The 18,677-nt window shown below is 42.7% G+C and overlaps 1 protein-coding gene across 4 annotated transcripts in view; it reads right to left on the minus strand.

Moving 5' to 3' along the window:
- Nucleotides 1-18,677, minus strand: part of wizb (WIZ zinc finger b) — a 45,769-nt gene that overhangs the window by 13,161 nt on the left and 13,931 nt on the right. For 2 of the 4 annotated variants that reach the window (XM_061748122.1, XM_061748120.1), the window contains 6 exons: nucleotides 10,003-10,137; nucleotides 7,276-7,848; nucleotides 6,759-7,187; nucleotides 6,177-6,665; nucleotides 5,533-6,084; nucleotides 5,225-5,436 (listed from right to left, as the gene is read on the minus strand). In XM_061748122.1, the coding sequence (XP_061604106.1) occupies nucleotides 5,225-5,436; nucleotides 5,533-6,084; nucleotides 6,177-6,665; nucleotides 6,759-7,187; nucleotides 7,276-7,848; nucleotides 10,003-10,137 (2,390 nt within the window). The remainder of the gene's footprint in view (nucleotides 1-5,224; nucleotides 5,437-5,532; nucleotides 6,085-6,176; nucleotides 6,666-6,758; nucleotides 7,188-7,275; nucleotides 7,849-10,002; nucleotides 10,138-18,677) is intronic. The other 2 variants (XM_061748123.1, XM_061748121.1) reach the window with 1 other exon arrangement.

An 18,677-nucleotide genomic window follows, 5' to 3' on the forward strand; every position in this document is an offset into this window, starting at 1 on the left:
AGAAAATGGATGGATGGAGGTATTGGACAGTTTTTATCAACCATGAGGGGACCCCACCGCCACATTGTGCCTGGAAAAGATTATGCTAGCTGGAAAGGAAGTTGACCAACTGTGAACCTCTTATTCAGGAAATAAAAAGTAGATGTAGGCCCTGGAACAATCCTAATCGTTATGCTTTTGAGGGAAGGTCCTGCGTGCACCAGGTTCAAAAAAGAGGGATTGGACAGTTTTTATCAACCATGAGGGGACCCCACCGCCACATTGTGCCTGGAAAAGGTTATGCTAGCTGGAAAGGAAGTTGACCAACTGTGAACCTCTTATTCAGGAAATAAAAAGTAGATGTAGGCCCTGGAACAATCCTAATCGTTATGCTTTTGAGGGAAGGTCCTGCATGCACCAGGTTCATATTGATAGCAGGGCAAAAAAAATCAAACAATTCCCAGTTGGGAGCTGTTTGGCGTTAACAATTTTGGGCATAATTGCAGATAATACTGCTCTGTAGGAGCGAAACATAAAAAAAAAAACGTGACATCTGCAGAGATGCCGAGGGTGTACCTGCCTGTCATAGTAAACAAAAAGCTGAGCCAAAAGGCAAATCTCTTGATTTACAGGGTCCTATCCTCGCATATAACTATGAAGTCTGTAGTAATGAAAAGGATGTCCCAGAAATAAGTGTTGGAAATGAATTTTCTCTGTAGCTTGTCTGGACTCATTCTTAGAGAAAGATTGAGAAGCTTAGTCATCCGGGAGGGGCTCGGAGTAGAGCAGCTGCAATGCCACATCAAAAGGAGGGAGTTGATATAACAGTGTTACAGATACCTTCTGAATAGGGATCGGCATAAAAATCGATTCATTCATTACGTTTCTTTCAATTTCTTTCAAGCAATTGAGGTGAAATGAAGGGCATTACCCTGTTGATTTAGTTTCAACTAATTTGCAATTTCATGAACAACAACATTAGGTCACCTATGAGCAATAGAGCTACATCCACTAAGACTTCCTCCAGGCAACATTAATTTGCTTAATAAGACACTGGCATCCAAACAGGAGTCCGAAACATTCTGAGTAGGACTCTCCATGAAATAAAAGACATTCACTGTATTCATTTTCTACTACTTATCCTGTTCACGGTTGCAAGTGAGCTAGGCTCTATCCCGGCTGACTTTTCAGCAAGAGGCAGCGTACACCGTGGACTAGTCGCCATTCAATCGCCATGTATAGACAAGCAAACATTTCCAATCACACCAACGGGAAATTTAAAGGTCCCATATTTTGGCTATTTAGATCTTCATAGAGTGAGTCTGTAACACGGACTTAGTATTCATCCATCCATCCATCCATTTTCTGTTCCGCTTATCCTCTCTAGGGTAAAAAAAAACACCTTGGTTTTGTCACACGACCTGCCGTGTCCAGAAAAGGCCCCTCTGACAGCTACTTCTGTTTGGCCCAGTTTTGTATCCACTTTGTCCATATTTGGCTAAGACTGCCCCCTTTGGTTGATTGGTTGCCTTCGTGTAGAAGATCCACTTGTGAGAGCACACATATTTGTTATGTTGAAGAGCTGGCTCGGGGGCGGAGATCTTTGCTAGTGCCCTACATAAGCTCAAGAAATTTGAATGACCTGATTTCAGGCCTATCAGCAGAAAAATGTCTGTAACTCAGGAATGCGTGGACAATTTTAATTCGTATTTCACATGTTTACAGAGGCACCATAGATCCAACATAATATCCCAAATACAGTACTAGAAAAACTTGGTTTGGTAAAATATAGGACCTTTAAAGTCTTCAGTTAACCTAACACACATGTTTTTCAATCTCTACACAGGAAACCAAGCTCAGATTTAAACCCAGAACCTCTAGATTGTGAGGCAGATGTGCTAACCAAATGCTCCACGGCGCATTTGAATAACAACAATTAATAAATTCAAGCATAATAGATTTTTGCTATAAATGGTGAAAAACATTTAGTAAAATGCCCGGTTGAGGGTACTAGGCATGTGCACTTTATATTATTGACATTTTCTTTTTTCTTTTTTTTGCTGAGAGGTACTGTTATCGTTGTGGATGGATCTTTTGAATTTTTTTTTTTCTGTCACAAAAAAATCTTCGATAACAGTACCCATCCATCCATCCATTTTCTGAGCCGCTTCTCCTCACTAGGGTCGTGGGCGTGCTGGAGCCTATCCCAGCTGTCATCGGGCTGGAGGCGGGGTACACCCTGAACTGGTTGCCAGCCAATCGTAGGGCACATACAAACAAACAACCATTCGCACTCACAGTCACACCTACGGGCAATTCTAGAGTCTCCAATTCATGCATGTTTTTGGGATGTGGGAGGAAACCGGAGTGCCCGGAGAAAACCCACGCAGGCACGGGGAGAACATGCAAACTCCACACAGGCGGGGCCGGGGATTGAACCCGGGTCCTCAGCACTGTGAGGCTGATGCTCTAACCAGTCGCCCACCGTGCCGCCCATTTCAAAACAATGAATCAAAATGATTTGATTGCAAAAGTTTTAGAACACCCTAATATTTCCACTTTTTAAAAATTTTCAAGTAAAGTAGTTAGTCCAATGGGTAGCTTGAAATAGTACAAACTAAAATACCGGTAAGTGGTGAACTGCCAGTGGTTAAAAACAAACAGGTAAGGTTACCAAAACTAAAAAATTACGTACATTTTAGAATTATACGAAAGGGCACAGGCTCAACACTTTAACCACACCGAGCTGGTTTGGGATGAACTGGACAAAAGAGGGAAAGAAAAGCAACTTACAAGTGCCACTCAATTGTTGGAATGTCTGCAACAAAGTTGGGAAGAACTTTATGAAGAATATTTGATTTCCATTGTAGAAAAATTTCACAAGTGTTTTCACCTGAAATATCTGCACAAGGTGGCTACTTTAATGAGTAAAAGTTTAGAATACTTTTTTTTATATACATAGATGGATTCCATGATTTATTTTGTAACTTAAATTGTTTATTTTTTTTCTGTGCCTTCATTTCAGATTATAATGAGACATCAAATTGCATGAATTTCAATGTAAAAATAAATAAAATAATATATATATATATATCATCATCAGCCATTCTCTATTCACTGCAGAATGAAGACCTCTTCTTCATGTTTCCAACTACTACGACATTTTGCAATTTGTTGCCAGTGTATTCCGCTGTGTTTAATGATTTCATCTATCCATCTACTTTTAGGTCTTCGCCGTGGTCGCTTTGTGTCCGGTGGTATCTAAGTGATAGTTTCTGTGGTCCACCTTTTGTCAGCTCTTCGGGCAACGTGGCCAGCCCATTTTCATTTAAGGTTTTTTATTTTTTGAATAACGTCGGTAACTCGCGTCTGCTGTCTTAACCAACTGCATCTTTTCTTGTCGCGAATGGTTATTTTCAACATTTGGCGTTCCATCTTCCTTTGGGTTACACGTAGTCTTTATATAACTTTGGCATTCGTAGTCCAAGTTTCACCACCATAAGTGAGGACTGGTAAAATACATTGATCGAAAACATTTCTTTTCAAGCAAATGGGAAGATTGTTCTTGAATATAACGCTAAGCCTCCCATAAACCTGCCAGGCAAGCGTTATGCGGCGTTCGACTTCAGTGCTTGTATTTCCAGCCATTGTTACAAGCTGGCCTAAATAGATGTAGTTGTCGACGGCGTCTAGGACATAGTCCTCCATTTTGATATATTTTTGTGGACAGTAACGATTGAACATGACCTTCGTTTTGCTTTTGTTCATTTTCAGACCTGAGCGACGGCTTTCTAACTAGTTCCTGAATACGACGCTGTAGTTGTTCAGCATCGTAGGAGAATACAATGATGTCGTCTGCAAAACGAAGATGGCTCAAATAAGCACCGTTAATTTTTAGTCCTTCTTTTTCCCAATTGAGCTTTTTAAATATTTCTTCAAGGCAAGCTGTAAATATCTTTGGAGACAGTGTGTCGCCTTACCTGACCCCTTTTCCTAGACTTATTCGCACTCTTTCATCATCAATTCGTATTGAACCTAAAGAATCGTTGTATATTGATTGTAGAACGTTGATATAGGTCGGCTCTATCCCTTGATTTACTAGCGCCTGCAGTATCGAAGTTGTGGTGACTGAGTCAAATGCTTTTTCATAGTCGATGAAAGCTACACACAGAGGCATTTCGTACTCTTTGTGTCATTTGATTATTTGTTGAACTGTCGATATGTGGTCCATAGTATTAAAATCGCTACGAAAACCCGCTTGTTCTATCGGCTGTGCTTCACCGAGTTTGATTCCAATTCGTTTGTCCAATATCTTTGCAAAGACCTTATAAATTGTTGAGAGCAGGCTTATTGGGCGATAATTTCTTAGGTCCATTTATCGCCTGATTTATGTAAATACCCCTTTGACGTAGGACAGGAAGCAGTCTATGATGCTAGTGTTACCTTTGGGGCTTATCATATCCACTTTCTGTTCCTAGATATATATGAAAAAACTAGGGTGTTCTAAAATGTTTGACTGATATGGCACATATACAATTACAATTCAATTACAATACAATTACAATCTGTTCGTTTCATTCATTCATAACAGTTATATATGAAATACTGTGGGAGTCTGACTTAATCTATTTGAAACACAATGACATCTCTAAGGTAAGCCATTCTGTATGTGTGTCCCATCACAGCTCAGGCAAAAGGTGTGACAGTGACGCAAATGCACCAGAAACTAATTCAGGAGAGAAGAAAAACATTGTCTTCAATCAGCAGCACAACATAATTTATGTGAAGATGAAACATAAGCTGCAAGGCACCCTGGTTACTATGGTAACTATCAAGTCAATAGCTCACTTGTGCTGGCATGTCTCCACAGTGATGTTTGCAAAATGTAAAGACACTGAATCTACATTAACACTCAAAGCTGATAGACAACACGTCTTAAGTATTCCAAGACACACAATGCCTACCAAACCACCAGCTGAGGCATGTTAGATCTCCAAGCATTTGACGCCTATTTAGAGACATAGAGAGCCAATTGAGTCAGATGAGCACTGCAGTGGGTTATGATTTGAGCGGCTTAGTTTGGTGTTTCGTCTACATTTATTTTTCCTTTAGAGCTCGCAGTAGACTGAAGTGTCAAAGGTAAAAGATAAATGCAGTAAAGCCCAGGAGCTAAGCTTGTTGATAAAAGTATTGGCTGGGCTGACCTACTGGACTAACAAGAATAAACCAGACTGCCTCTACTTACCCTTTTGGAGGTGGGGCGGTTACCCTGCATGTAGCTACGATGCATTTCCAACACCTTCTGTGGCCTGCTGTGAATCCATGCACTCAGTGTCTCAATGGGGGATCCGTTTACACACCACTCAGTCACCCCAAACTGCCTCAGGTGGGCTCGTGCATGGCTCGCTAGTGCCTTGCGGTTCTCAAAGTAGAAGCCACACAGCTCACAGCTGGGATCTGAAAATACAGGACAGGGGGAAGGGAAGATCTTTGAGAATAAAGAGCATCTCAACATTACAGTTTTAAAATGCAGGGCAGAATTTTATCACTTACCCTTACGGACGTACTTGTCAGGGGAAGGTTTTTTTCTCAAAGGGAAGTCGTGTGGCAGTGGTGAAAAAGTCTTACGTTGATGCTGTACTGTATTGGAAGTATCCATAGGCTCTGCTTCTTCTGACTGTTTTCCTAGTGGGTAGATCCTGACAATCTTCGGTGAGGTTGGGATAGATAACGGTCCCACAGAGCTTAGGGCTTGCTTAGAAAGCCTGGACCCTGATGATAGCATACTAAGAGGGGATTTATACAGTTTGGATGACTGGAAGCCAGAGATACACAAACCCTCTGAACCTTTGATTGTGTTCCCCCATGATGGACTTTTGACAACCTCCTTCTTCACTCCCTCAGACTGAGAGGACACACTTAACCCTCTCTTGTGCATAATATCCCTTAGGGTGTCAATGGGCGACCCATTGACCGTCCACTCAGTAATGCCCATTTGGCGCAGGTGGGATCGAGCATGACTAGAAAGACCTTTGCGGTTCTCAAAATACTCCCCACAGAACTCACAGCGAATATCTCTTGTAGGCTCCACCTCACGAGACATGGCTGTGGTGAAAGCAGAGAGAGATAGTTAGAAAAGGTAGTGGTGTAGCTAAATCCCCTGAAGCATTAATAAAAGCTTAGATGATAAAGCTTACCCAAGTTGAGGGGTAACGCACTGTCAGAGACGCGCCAGCTGGAGCTGAGAGGATCAGCTGAGAAACTGTTCACTGCTTCAGGAGTCGTGACCTCCAGCTGCATTGGTTCAGGCTTCAGCTTAAGGATCAGCCCGCTGGAGGACATTGGTGGAGTTGAGTTTGACTTAGAACCTGGGGGCTGAGGAGGACTGGAGGAGCAGGGGAAAGTTAGGCGGCTGAGGAGGGCCGATGGCGAAGAGCAGGTCGAGAGAGGGGATTGAGGGTGTCCAGAAGAGGATGGAGGGGAAGTTTTGCGAGGTTTTAGAGGACGGGCGCAAGGCAAGCCACGTCTTGAGATGATTTCCCTTAGGGTGTCGATTGGGGAACCGTTGACCGACCACTCAGTAATACCCATTTGACGCAAGTGGGAGCGAGCATGGCTGGACAGTCCCTTACGGTTCTCAAAATATTCCCCACAGAATTCACAGCCTATTTCCTTTGTAGGTTCACCTGATCAATTAGAAAAGCAAACAGAATATTGCATTATTTGTGTATATTGCTGCACATGTTCGGTTATCCCAATGAGCTAATGACAACACTCACTGTGTGGAAGGGCCATGAGCTCGCCACTGCTCAGGCGGAAGACCTGCATGGAAGATGATTTGAGACGCTTGGCCGGCGGGCCAAAGGATGAGGGAGAGGTAGCTTTGGAGTTTGACCCGCCTCCCGCTGTTGTCACCTTATACAGTAGGGATGGAGAGGAAGACGGGAGCATTGCCTTCTTTGGGGAGGACAGCATGGTAGGAATACCTCGGGAATCAGTGTCAAGCTGGAATTCACTGGCTTTGTGCTTGAAGTCATCAGAGTCCATGAGCTGATTCAGGAGGGTGATAGGAGAGCCTTTAGATTCAGAGTACTCCACCCCAAAGTGCCGTAGGTGGGCCCGGGCATGGCTGGACAAGCCTTTGCGAGTTTCAAACCAGGCACCACACAGCTGACAAACTATGTCCTTGCTGGGCTCCACCTCAAGGGCTGTATATTTAGAAAGACATTTAAAAAGGAAATATTGATTAAGAAACATCTTGTTCATTTGAAAAAAAATAGACAATCAGAGACTTACTGAGGTTGAGAGGAGCATCATTTTCGTGTGGGGCCCAGATTGGTTTGGATGGTGAAATGGTGGTGGAAGTTAAGAGGTTTGAGGTCAAGCTTTTCATCCCCCCGGTCTTGTGCTCTATGGAGCGCAAGGGGGAAGAGGCTGGCAGTAAAGAGGAAATAGGGGCTTTCCTCACTACTGAAGATGGAGAGCATGCACGAGCCAGAATGGGAGAGTGACCAGGAGAAGAAGTAGGTGTAGAGCAGGAAGGGGATGTCATTGCTTTAACTGCTTTGGTCAATATGGAAAGGGATATCGGTTTCTCATCCAAGTCTTCTCCTTCCTCATGTCCTTTGTCCTTATGGTTCTCTGAGTCAAACAGAGAGGAACTCTTAGCTGAGTGAGGCTCCAGGTGAGGTGAGCTTATTTGGCTGTCTAGGTTATGCTCCTTTGCAGTTTGGCAGTGGAGGTCAATGGATGCAGCACCGCTCTCAAAAACACTGAATTCCCGCTGCCTCAAGTGAGAGCGGGCATGGCTGGACAACTTAAGCCTGGTCTCAAATTGAGCGCCACACAATTCACACTTCAAGCCATGAACTGCAAGAAAGACCAGAAAAGCTGATTGAGAAATTCCATTAATTGTGAAATGATACATTCATTTGACCCAAAGAAGTACATGTTTTTTTTTCATTAACGTGTTTGTACAATGGTTTCAGTAACTGTACAGTAGAGGACCTCAAAATACTCAACCCATAACTTCAGCACCCTTTCATTTGTGTACGGTTTAATTTTGCAGTGCTAGACACTCTGCTGTCTGTTGACTGGTCGACATAGAATTTGCACTTCTGTGAAAAAGACGGAATATAAGAATGGAATGGAACAAAATGTTGTTCTATTTGAATTTCTTTTTACAGCATTAGTGTTGCTTTTTACCCAACCCTCATCAGTATTTACTAGGGGTGTGCATCTCTCCAATAAAAGACAATTTGATACGTATCGCGATACATGGAATGCGATACGATTCAAGGACGGTACATTTTAAAGTTGATCGAATCAATTTGTTTTGATTCAATGGGCTTACGATTCGATGCGGTTCAATTCGATTTTATTTTTCATATAAAATCCAAATTGCTTCCACACTTTGGACTTCAAACTTGCCAGGGCGTTGTGAATCCTGTCCGAGTCCACAATTTCTCCTGGTATTTTCCCAGAAACTCACAGCACTATTTGATGTAACTGCGACAAGTCTCGTGAGAATTTTCATAGAGCGGGATAAGGTAAAAGAAAGAAATGCAGCTTTGTCAGCAACATCAAAGCGATTTTTTACTTTTGACCGGGCGATCAGCTACATTGAGTTCTATGCGATACAATTAATTAGTTCTTGTACCGATGCACTGACTGCTTTTAACTCAAAAAATAGATTTTCGATTCAAATTGTTTTTTGTTACACCCCTAGTATTTACTGATCTCAACCATAACATGGCAAACTGAAATTAACTGTACTGCCTGGTGAAAACATGGCTTTAGTCTGTTTCCACTTAGGTCAACTGTTTACTTCAATACAGTTTTGAAAGATAACCACTGGTATCTGTACATTGAATGAGGGTTGTGTTGAAATTAACCTAGGTATCGGTAGAACAAATTTCAAACTGTCAGTCTATCAAAACTATTAGAGAAGACATTGCTGCCTGACCTGTGGAATGCTAATACTAAAACAGCAAAGTGCAGTGATTCCCTTATCATTTGTGCCTTGATCTGCAGAGATTAAAACAACCCAAAGAAACAGACACACGCCCAAATAGACAAGCAACATTATTTGTACAAACTGTTCATCCGGTTTAATTTCTTCATCCAGTTTAATTTCTCATCCCAAAAATTCATTGATAGTTATACCAATTTACAGGAGCTTCAAATCAGTCGTTTCTATCTGTACACAACACGACTGAAAATTTAAAAAAATAAAATGTGAGTTTAATACAGTGTAAGCTGCAAATGAATTCAACTAAAAGGAAGGAGTCACAGTAAACTGCTGCAAGATGACCTCATCACTGAATAAAAACAGAATAACAAATTGAATCCTCTCTCCACAAGACTTTTAAAGTGGCATGATGTTGCTTCACCATTTTGGTACCAAGCCACTGCTGTAACTACCCTGATGGAAGGGTGCCAAAAAATTGATAAATAATAGGTAAGCTATTGTGGAACCTTATATAATAGATCTTGAAAAACGTTTACTTTCTCAAACTGAAACAAACTATACTGCCTGTTGAATGGTGGGTCTAGATTTCTGTCTACCTCACTGAGCTCACGTCAACTAAGAGGGAGAAAGTTGAGTAAACTGTCTGTGCAAGATCCACGTAAGAAGTCATGGCCATCTTGATTTTTTTTTCGTCTGAAGTGAGCTGGGATAGGCTCCATTACCCCGCGACCCTAACCAGGATAAGCCGTGTTGAAAATGGATGGATGGATTATTTACTAAATTAATCAGTTTATAACTTGCACCTGTATCAGTAGTGTTGACAGCAACTGTATCAATATTTGATGCTGCTGTATCGATTCTGTACAACAAGAGATAATGATGCAACATATCTCTATATCGCTATTTCATCCTGCCTGGATGCCATACTTACACTCTAAGGAGGGAAAAAGACATTGTTACTCTGGGGGTAATAATGACTCCCTGGGAATATTACTCTTAAAAGCTACTGCTTTTGTACAATTAACAATTAAAAAAAAAAGTTGTTCTTTCACCTTTGGGTTCTTCATTCTCCCCTGAAGATAAGCAATCCTCATCTACACTCAGCAGCCGTGTTTTCTTTGGGCTCGAGCTGAGACCATCAACAGCCAAGTGTTCAGGCTCAACGTCTTCTTCAGCCTCTCCGTCACCTAAAATATAGCACACACTGTGCCTTGTAGTATAGAAATACAATTTTGAATAAGACAATGAATAGTGATTCATGTGAGAAAAGAACCCCCTGTTTCATTATTCATTGTTTTATGCACCAGGACATACAGTAAAATACATTCTCAGATGCTCTATGCCACAAGTGTCAAACTGGTGGCCCGGGGGCCAGATCCGGCCCGCCATCTCATTTTATGTGGCCTGCGAAAGAAAATCAAAATTGCTAATACTGTTCCAATGTACAACCCCAATTCCAATGAAGTTGGGACGTTGTGTTAAACATAAATAAAAACAGAATACAATTATTTGTAAATCATGTTCAACCTATATTTAAATGAATACACTACAAAGACAAGATATTTAATGTTTAAACTGATAAACTTTATTGTTTTTAGCAAATAATCATTAACTTAGAATTTTATGGCTGTAACACGTTCCAAAAAAGCTGGGACAGGTGGCAAAAAAAAAAAAAAAAAAGAGAAAGTTGAGGAATGCTCATCAAACACCTGTTTGGAACATCCCACAAGTGAACAGGCTAATTATGAACAGGTGGGTGCCATAATTGGGTATAAAAGGAGCTTCCCTGAATTGCTCAGTCATTCACAAGCAAAGATGGGGCGTGGTTCGCCTCTTTGTGAGCAAGTGCATGAGAAAATAGTCGAACAATTTAAGGACAATGTTCCTCAACGTACAATTGCAAGGAATTTAGGGATTTCATCATCTACGGTCCATAATATCATCAAAAGGTTCAGAGAATCTGGAGAAATCACTGCATGTAAGCAACAAGGCCGAAAACCAACACTGAATGGCCGTGACCTTCGATCCCTCAGGTGGCACTGCATCAATGTGTAAAGGATATCACCACATGGGCTCAGGAACACTTCAGAAAACCAATGTCAGGCAAAAGCCATTTATCAACAACACCCAGAAACGCCGCCGGCTTCTCTGGGCCCGACTAAGATGGACTGATGCAAAGTGGAAAAGTGTTCTGTGGTCTGACGAATCCCCATTTCAAATTGTTTTTGGAAATTGTGGACATCGTGTCCTCCGGGCCAAAGAGGAAAAGAACCATCCGGACTGTTATGGACGCAAAGTTCAAAAGCCAGCATCTGTGATGGTATGGGGTTGTGTTAGTGCCAATGTCATGGGTAACTTACACATCTGTGAAGGCACCATTAATGATGAAAGGTACATACAGGTTTTGGAGAAACACTTTTTCATAGATGCCCCTGCTTATTTCAGGAAGACAATGCCAAACCACATTCTGCACGTGTTACAACAGCGTGGCTTCGTAGGAAAAGAGTGCGGGTACTAGACTGGCCTGCCTGCAGTCCCGACCTGTCTCCCATTGAAAATGTGTGGCGCATTACGAAGCGTAAAATACGACAACGGAGACCCCAGACTGTTGAACAGCTGAAGCTGTACATCAAGCAAGAATGGGAAAGAATTCCACCTAGAAAGCGTCAACAATTAGTGTCCTCAGTTCCCAAACGTTTATTGAATGTTGTTAAAAGAAAAGGTGATGTAACACAGTGGTAAACATGACCCTTGTCCCAGCATTTTTGGAACGTGTTGCAGCCATAAAATTCTAAGTTAATGATTATTTGCTAAAAACAATAAAGTTGATGTAGATGATGAAATCCCTAAATTGTACGTTGAGGAACATTGTCCTTAAACTGTTCGACTATTTTCTCACGCACTTGTTCACAAAGAGGTGAACGTCGCCCCATCTTTGCTTGTGAATGACTGAGCAATTCAGGGAAGCTTCTTTTATACCAAATCATGGCACATACCTGTTCCCAATTAGCCTCTTCACCTGTGGGATGTTCCAAACAGGTGTTTGATGAGCATTGCTCAACTTTCTCTTTTTATTTGCCACCTGTCCCAGCTTTTTTGGAATGTGTTGCAGCCATAAAATTCCAAGTTAATGATTATTTGCTAAAAACAATAAAGTTGATCAGTTTGAACATTAAATATCTTGTCTTTGTAGTGTTTTCAATTAAATCTAGGTTGAACATGATTTGCAAATCACTGTATTCTGTTTTTATTTAAGTTTAACACAACATCCAAACATCATTGGAATTGGGGTTGTAATGATGTTGAGATATTGCAAGCATTTTTGTTTCCAATCCCGCTTTGAAAAGAAATGTAGTAGTTAAAAACATGTTTTTAGCAGCTTCTGATTTCACAACTAGTTGTTCATCAATTCGTTGTGTATATGTAATTACATAAGGTGAGAATTCCTTCATACGGGTTCACAGTAATAATGGCCCTCCGAGGGAAGTCATAACTACGATGTGGCCCATGACAAAAATGAGTTTGACACCCCTGTTCTATGCTTTTACAGTACTTATTTAACACCAACTTAGCCAATGCAAAAACAGTGTGTGAGTACACCAGCATTAAGTAGTAGGAAGGTGCTGTTAATGCAGTACACTTGATTAAGGAGTGATTAGCAAGTGTCATCACCTCTTTAAAGTAGAAGTTTTTGTATTCTGCAGACCTGGTGCATTTGGGGGTGTGTTAATACAATACCAAGAGGACAGCCATCTGCAAAAATCTTCAAGTCCATCATTCTACAGTGAGAAGGACATCCCTGTAATTTCAGTCCAAGGCCCTCACAGTTCTGAGGTTTGGGGTTCAAATACGGGTTCTGGCATTGGAGTTTGCATGTTCTCTTGCACAGGTTTTCTCTTAGTACTACAGCTTCCTCCCACATTCCAAAAACATGATTCTTAGGTTCATTTAAGACTCTAAATTGCACTGGGGGCACAAGCCAGTGCAAACTGTAGGCCGGTCCCAAGCCCGGATAAATGCAAAGGGTTGCGTCAGGAAAGGCTTAAAACTTTGCCAAACAAATATGAGCCTTCATCCAACGAATTCCATACTGGATCGGCCGTGGACTGGGTTAACAATAGGCTTTAGACGATCAGGACTTTTGGGGCTGATCACCGATCAGCAAGTTTAAAAAGATAGATAACCGATCACCGATCCGATCACAAGATGGAGCAATGTGTCTATTTATATGACTTGTTCATTTATTGTATATACTTGTGTACTGTATACTGTATCCATCCATTTTCTGTACAGCTTATACTCAGAAGGGTTGCAGGCGTGCTGGATCCCCGTCCCAGCTCAAATTATTCTCTAGCATTTTAGACAAAAGTTAAAACACCAATGACCTCTAGGGGGCATTCAAGGATTGGCCACTGACATAAGTTTAGGTCAAATCAACATTACATGACAGAAATAATGGGTGCAAACTTACTGCAATTAAATTAATTTATTGCAATTAAACTTTAATAAATACTGTTAATGACGTGCTTACTCAAAATTTCTCACTGTCCCAGCTATATGGACGGATGTTGTCCAGAGTTCGAGTCCGTTTAACTTTATTTTTTTCCCCCCCACGTTGCGTTGCTTGAACGCGGCATGCTCCTCGTGTACATTCTTCAGGTGCTCGATCAAATTTCTTGTGTTGAAGCATTTAGATGACGTACTTCAGTTGTGCACAGACTGCAAATAACTTACGTGTTGTTTGTCTGAGACGCCGCAAAATAGTCCCACACCGATGACATGTTTTTTCACCGACAAGATTGAAAAAAACTTTATTGGCCTTCAGATAGTTACAGTACTGCGCAACAAGACACGTGACAAGGCTAAAAATAAATTAGCTTTTGGATTCATACGCGACGAAGTGTCTTGTGTGGAGCCGATCGATGACGTCATTCATTGATTGGATCGGCGATTTATGACATGAAAGCCGATCAGCCGATCAGCATAAAATACTAATTATTGGCCGATACCGATAACACCGATCAGATCGGTGTAAAGTCGAGTTAACAACGTCCACCACCGGTGCCGTTAACCTGCAGGGTGCCGGTGGAAATTCAGCTACTGTGGGTCGAAAATGAAGGAGTAGGAACATAGGGTGACCTACAAGAGCGGAGGTAGAAGCACGCAGGTGGATTACATCTTGTGCAGATGATATAATCTAAGGAGGTTACTGACTGTAAGGTAGTGGTAGGGGAGAGTGTGGCTAGACTTCATAGGATGGTGGTGTGTAAGATGACTCTGGTGGTGGGGAGGAAGATTAAGAAGACAAAGGCAGAGCAGAGAACCATGTGGTGGAAGCTGAGAAAGTAAGAGCGTTGTGCGGCTTTTCGGGAAGAGGTGAGACAGGCTCTTGGTGGACAGGAGCAGCTTCCAGAAGACTGGACCACTACAGCCAAGTTGATCAGAGAGACAAGCAGGAGAGTACTTGGTGTATCTTCTGGTAGGAAAGGAGTGAAGGAGACGTAGTGGTGGAACCTCAAAGTACAGGAAATCATACATGGAAAGAGGTTTGCTAAGAAGAAGTGGGACACTGAGAGGACAGAGGAGAGGAGAAAGGAATACATTGAGATGTGACGTAGGTCAAAGATAGAGGTGGCAAAGACCAAACAAGAGTTATATGATGACATGTATGCCAGGTTGGACACTAAAGAAGGAGAAAAGGATCTATATAGGTTGGCCAGACAGAGGGATAATGATGGGAAGGATGTGCAGCAGGTTGGGGTAATTAAGGATAGATATGGAAATGTGTGGACTGGTGCCAGTAGTGTGCTGGATAGATGGAAAGAATACTTAGAGGAGTTGATGAATGAGGACAATGAGAGAGAAGAAAGAGTAGAAGAGGCAAGTGTGGTGGACCAGGAAGTGGCAATGATTAGTACCGGGGAAGTTAGAAAGGCATTAAAGAGGATGAAAAATGGAAAGGCAGTTGGTCCTGATGACATACCTGTGGAGATAGGGAAGCATCTCGGAGATTGGCTGTGGAATTTTGGCCAGCTTGTTCAACATAATTCTAGCGGGTGAGAAGATGCCTGAAAAATGGAGCAAAAGTGTGCTGGTGCCCATTTTGAAGAACAAGGGTGATAGGATAGGCTGTGAACAAGGCTGTGGGAACTATGGAGGAATAAGGTTGATGAGCCACACAATGAAGTTATGGAAAAGAGAAGTGGAGGCTAGACTCTGGACAGAAGTGAGTATTTGCGAGCGTATGTTTTCAGTACCACAGATGCATTATTTGCCTTTTGGGTGTTGATGGAGAAGTACAGAGAAGGTGAGAAGGAGCTACATTGTGTCTTAGTAGATCTAGGGAAAGCTTATGACAGAGTACCCAGAGAAGAACTGTGGTACTGCATGCAGAAGTCTGGAGTGGCAGAAGTATGTTAGAATTGTACAGGACATGTATGAGGGCAGCAGAACAGCGGTGAGGTGTGCTGTAGGTGTGACAGAGGAATTTAAGGTGGAGGTGGGACTGCATCAGGGATCAACCCTGAGCCCCTTCCTGTTTGCAGTGGTGATGGATTGGCTGACAGATGAGGTCAGACTGGAATCCCCATGGACCATGATGTTTGCGAATGACATTGTGATCTGCAGTGAAAGCAAGGAGCAGGTGGAGGAACAGTTAGAAAGGTGGAGGCATGCACTGGAAAGGAGAAGAATGAAGATTAGTCGAAGTAAGACAGAATATATGTGCATGAATGAGAGGGGTGGAGGGGGAAGAATGAGGCTATGGGGAGAAGAGATAGCGATGGTGGAGGACTTTAAATACTTGGGGTCAATAGTCAAGAGCAATGGTGAGTGTGGTAAGGAACTGAAGAAACGGGTCCCAGCAGGTTGGAACGGGTGGAGGAATGTGTCAGGTGTGTTATGTGACAGAAGAGTCTCTGCTAGGATGAAGGGCAAAGTTTATAAGACAGTGGTGAGGCCAGCCATGATTACAGACAGTGGCACTGAAGAGACAACAGGAAGCCGAGCTGGAGGTGGCGGAAATTAAGATGTAGAGGTTCTCTCTAGGAGTGACCAGGTTGGATAGGATTAGAAATGAGCTAATCAGAGGGACAGCCAAGGTTAGATGTTTTGGAGACAAAGTTAGAGAGAACAGACTTCAATGGTTTGGACACGTCCAAAGGAGAGATAATGAGTATATTGGTAGAAAGATGATGAGGATGGAGCTGCCAGGCAAGAGAGCTAGAGGAAGACCAAAGAGAAGGTTGATGGATGTAGTGAGGGAAGACAGAAAGGAAGATGCAGGAGATATAGGCTTACATGGAAAAGGATGACACACTGTGGCGACCCCTAACGGGACAACCCGAAAGGAAAAGAAGAGGAAGATTTAAGACTCTAAGTTGTCCTTCAGTGTTAATGTGAATGTGAATAGTTGTTTGTCTATACTGTATATGCCCCGCAATTGGGTGTTGATGAGTCCAGGGTGTACCCTGCCTCTCGCCCAAAATCAGACGGGATCGTCTCTCGCTCACCTGCGACCCTAATGAGGAGAAGACCAATATAAAATCGATGGATAATCTATTTTATACTTATTATTAGTATGACAGTTAAGAACCAAATGGATTGCCAGTAGAGTTAATAAAGGTTTTAAGATCAGTTAGATTTTTATTACGTGCTATGAGAAAATTCAAACAAATCAACAAGCGTGTTTGACCTTAGAGGCCTCACTGAGTTTTTTTTCACTACACATTTCTGTTGCATGCTGGCTTTGTTTTTGTTCAATAAATAATGACAGTGGGTATGTGATGTGCTATTATTCAACTGATGTTGTAATTTTATGACCGGATAGGGACCAAATGTGTCCTGATACGGTAGATAGTCATAATTTGAAGGTGAAGACAATACATGAATTCAAGAAGGTCTCAATAATGTGTGTAAAGTGCACTAATGACACCACCACATACAAAAGCACAACCTTGACAGCAGGAAAATATGAGCTCCGTCTTTAGAATAGTAGCACACTTTCACATATTCCATGCATTTAAAAAAAAAAACTGCAAAAAATGTAGCCGATAAGTGGCAAAAATAAAGGCAATCTCCTGCAGTTACGCATTAAAAGGGCAAACGTGCCATTTTCTGCGACAAACGGGTGAATCAGAGGAGACGTGGAGACACAAAGGTTTTTGTCTGGTGGGCGGGCCCCTCATCTCTTAACGGTAATGGAGCGGCGATGTGACACCTCGGGGTACAGACGAACAGCGCCAGTGAAGTCATTATCTTAACGCGTGGAGCAAAGTGAACCTCGCGCTCCACTTTGAATGCACTCAACTAAAGTCAAACTTCCATCGGGCTACTGGTGCCAAATAAGTGTTCGGTGCACTAAGTTAACATCACGTATCAGACCACAAGCACAACGAGATACAAGATGCTTTCACGTAATGGAATCACAGCACATCCTCTTACGAAAATCAAAGTGAAGTAAAATGGCGAGGATTGGGAAACTGGAGGCAATTTTAGGGATGATCGGAAAAGACTGACTCATAGAACTGTGAACAACGTTCTATCTGCGATTATAATGTGATATACACACCAAGACGGCTGCCTTGTAATGCCCATAGTAATGACCTGCTTAACGCGCTTTGACGTGCGCGGTACCTGCAAGGGAGACGCGCATTTCCTTCCTTGACACTTTTAATGGCTCTTGTCTGCCCACAATGGGACTCGAGATGCGGCTCGAGCGCATCGCCGCCGTGGGAACTGAGGGCAAGCGAGTCGACACCGGCCACTACTCACATGTCCGCGACCGCAGCGCATCGGACTCCCGGCAGCCGGAGCGAGACAGTTTTTCCGCTATTGTTTGGGTTTGCGGGGAGGTGGAAGCAGCCATTTTGCCCCCATATGCACCGCTGAGCTAAGGCGTGACCAATCGAGAGGAGGCGGAGGTTGGGATGAACGCACCGAGTGGAGTGCCACATCAACCGGCATCGGGAGACTTTCTCATCACACTCCTCCAGAATCCCCCCTCCCCTCTGGCACACACACACACACACACACACACACACACACACACACCGGAGCAGGGTGACACCCAGGTCAGACACCCCTGTTTTGATTCCGCATTCAAAGTGACAGGTGAACCTCAAGCATCTGAGTTCACATTTTCCCACAGTTCCATGCATGTCAATGTCATAAAATGCCACACGTTCTTCTGGGTGACAAATGTCCAAGTGTTCTCCGATGGCACCACTAGTAAACAAACCTTCCATGTCATTTGACCAAGGCAGAGTGATTGAGGAAAGAGGGTAAGTGGTGAAGTGTATCCAATCTGTGCATTTATACTGCACTCACATTGGCACATATTCAGGAGGCATCAGAGTTGTATCTATTTGGAAGACACCTGACTCCTATCTAAAGATATCTGTGTTCTGTATCCATGTTTTTTCCCCCTTTACAAGGCCATTACGCAGATCCCAATTGTGCCACTTAAGAGCAAAAAATTCAGATTCTACTCAGGGAGGAAGCCAGAGAACCCCAGAAACATTAAAACAAACTGAGGATGAAGACAGATGAAGTTAACACCACTCTTATTCATCCATCCATTTTCTACACAACGTGTCTTTATTAGGATAGCACATCGTCTTGGAGACTATCCCAGCTGACTTTGGGTGAGAGGCAGGGTACACGCTAGACTGGTTGTAAGTCAATCATGGGGCACATACTGTAGAGACAAACAACCATTAACACTCAC

Source organism: Phyllopteryx taeniolatus, chromosome 16 (genome assembly GCF_024500385.1).
Source record: "Phyllopteryx taeniolatus isolate TA_2022b chromosome 16, UOR_Ptae_1.2, whole genome shotgun sequence".
Classification (NCBI taxonomy): Eukaryota; Metazoa; Chordata; class Actinopteri; order Syngnathiformes; family Syngnathidae; genus Phyllopteryx; species Phyllopteryx taeniolatus.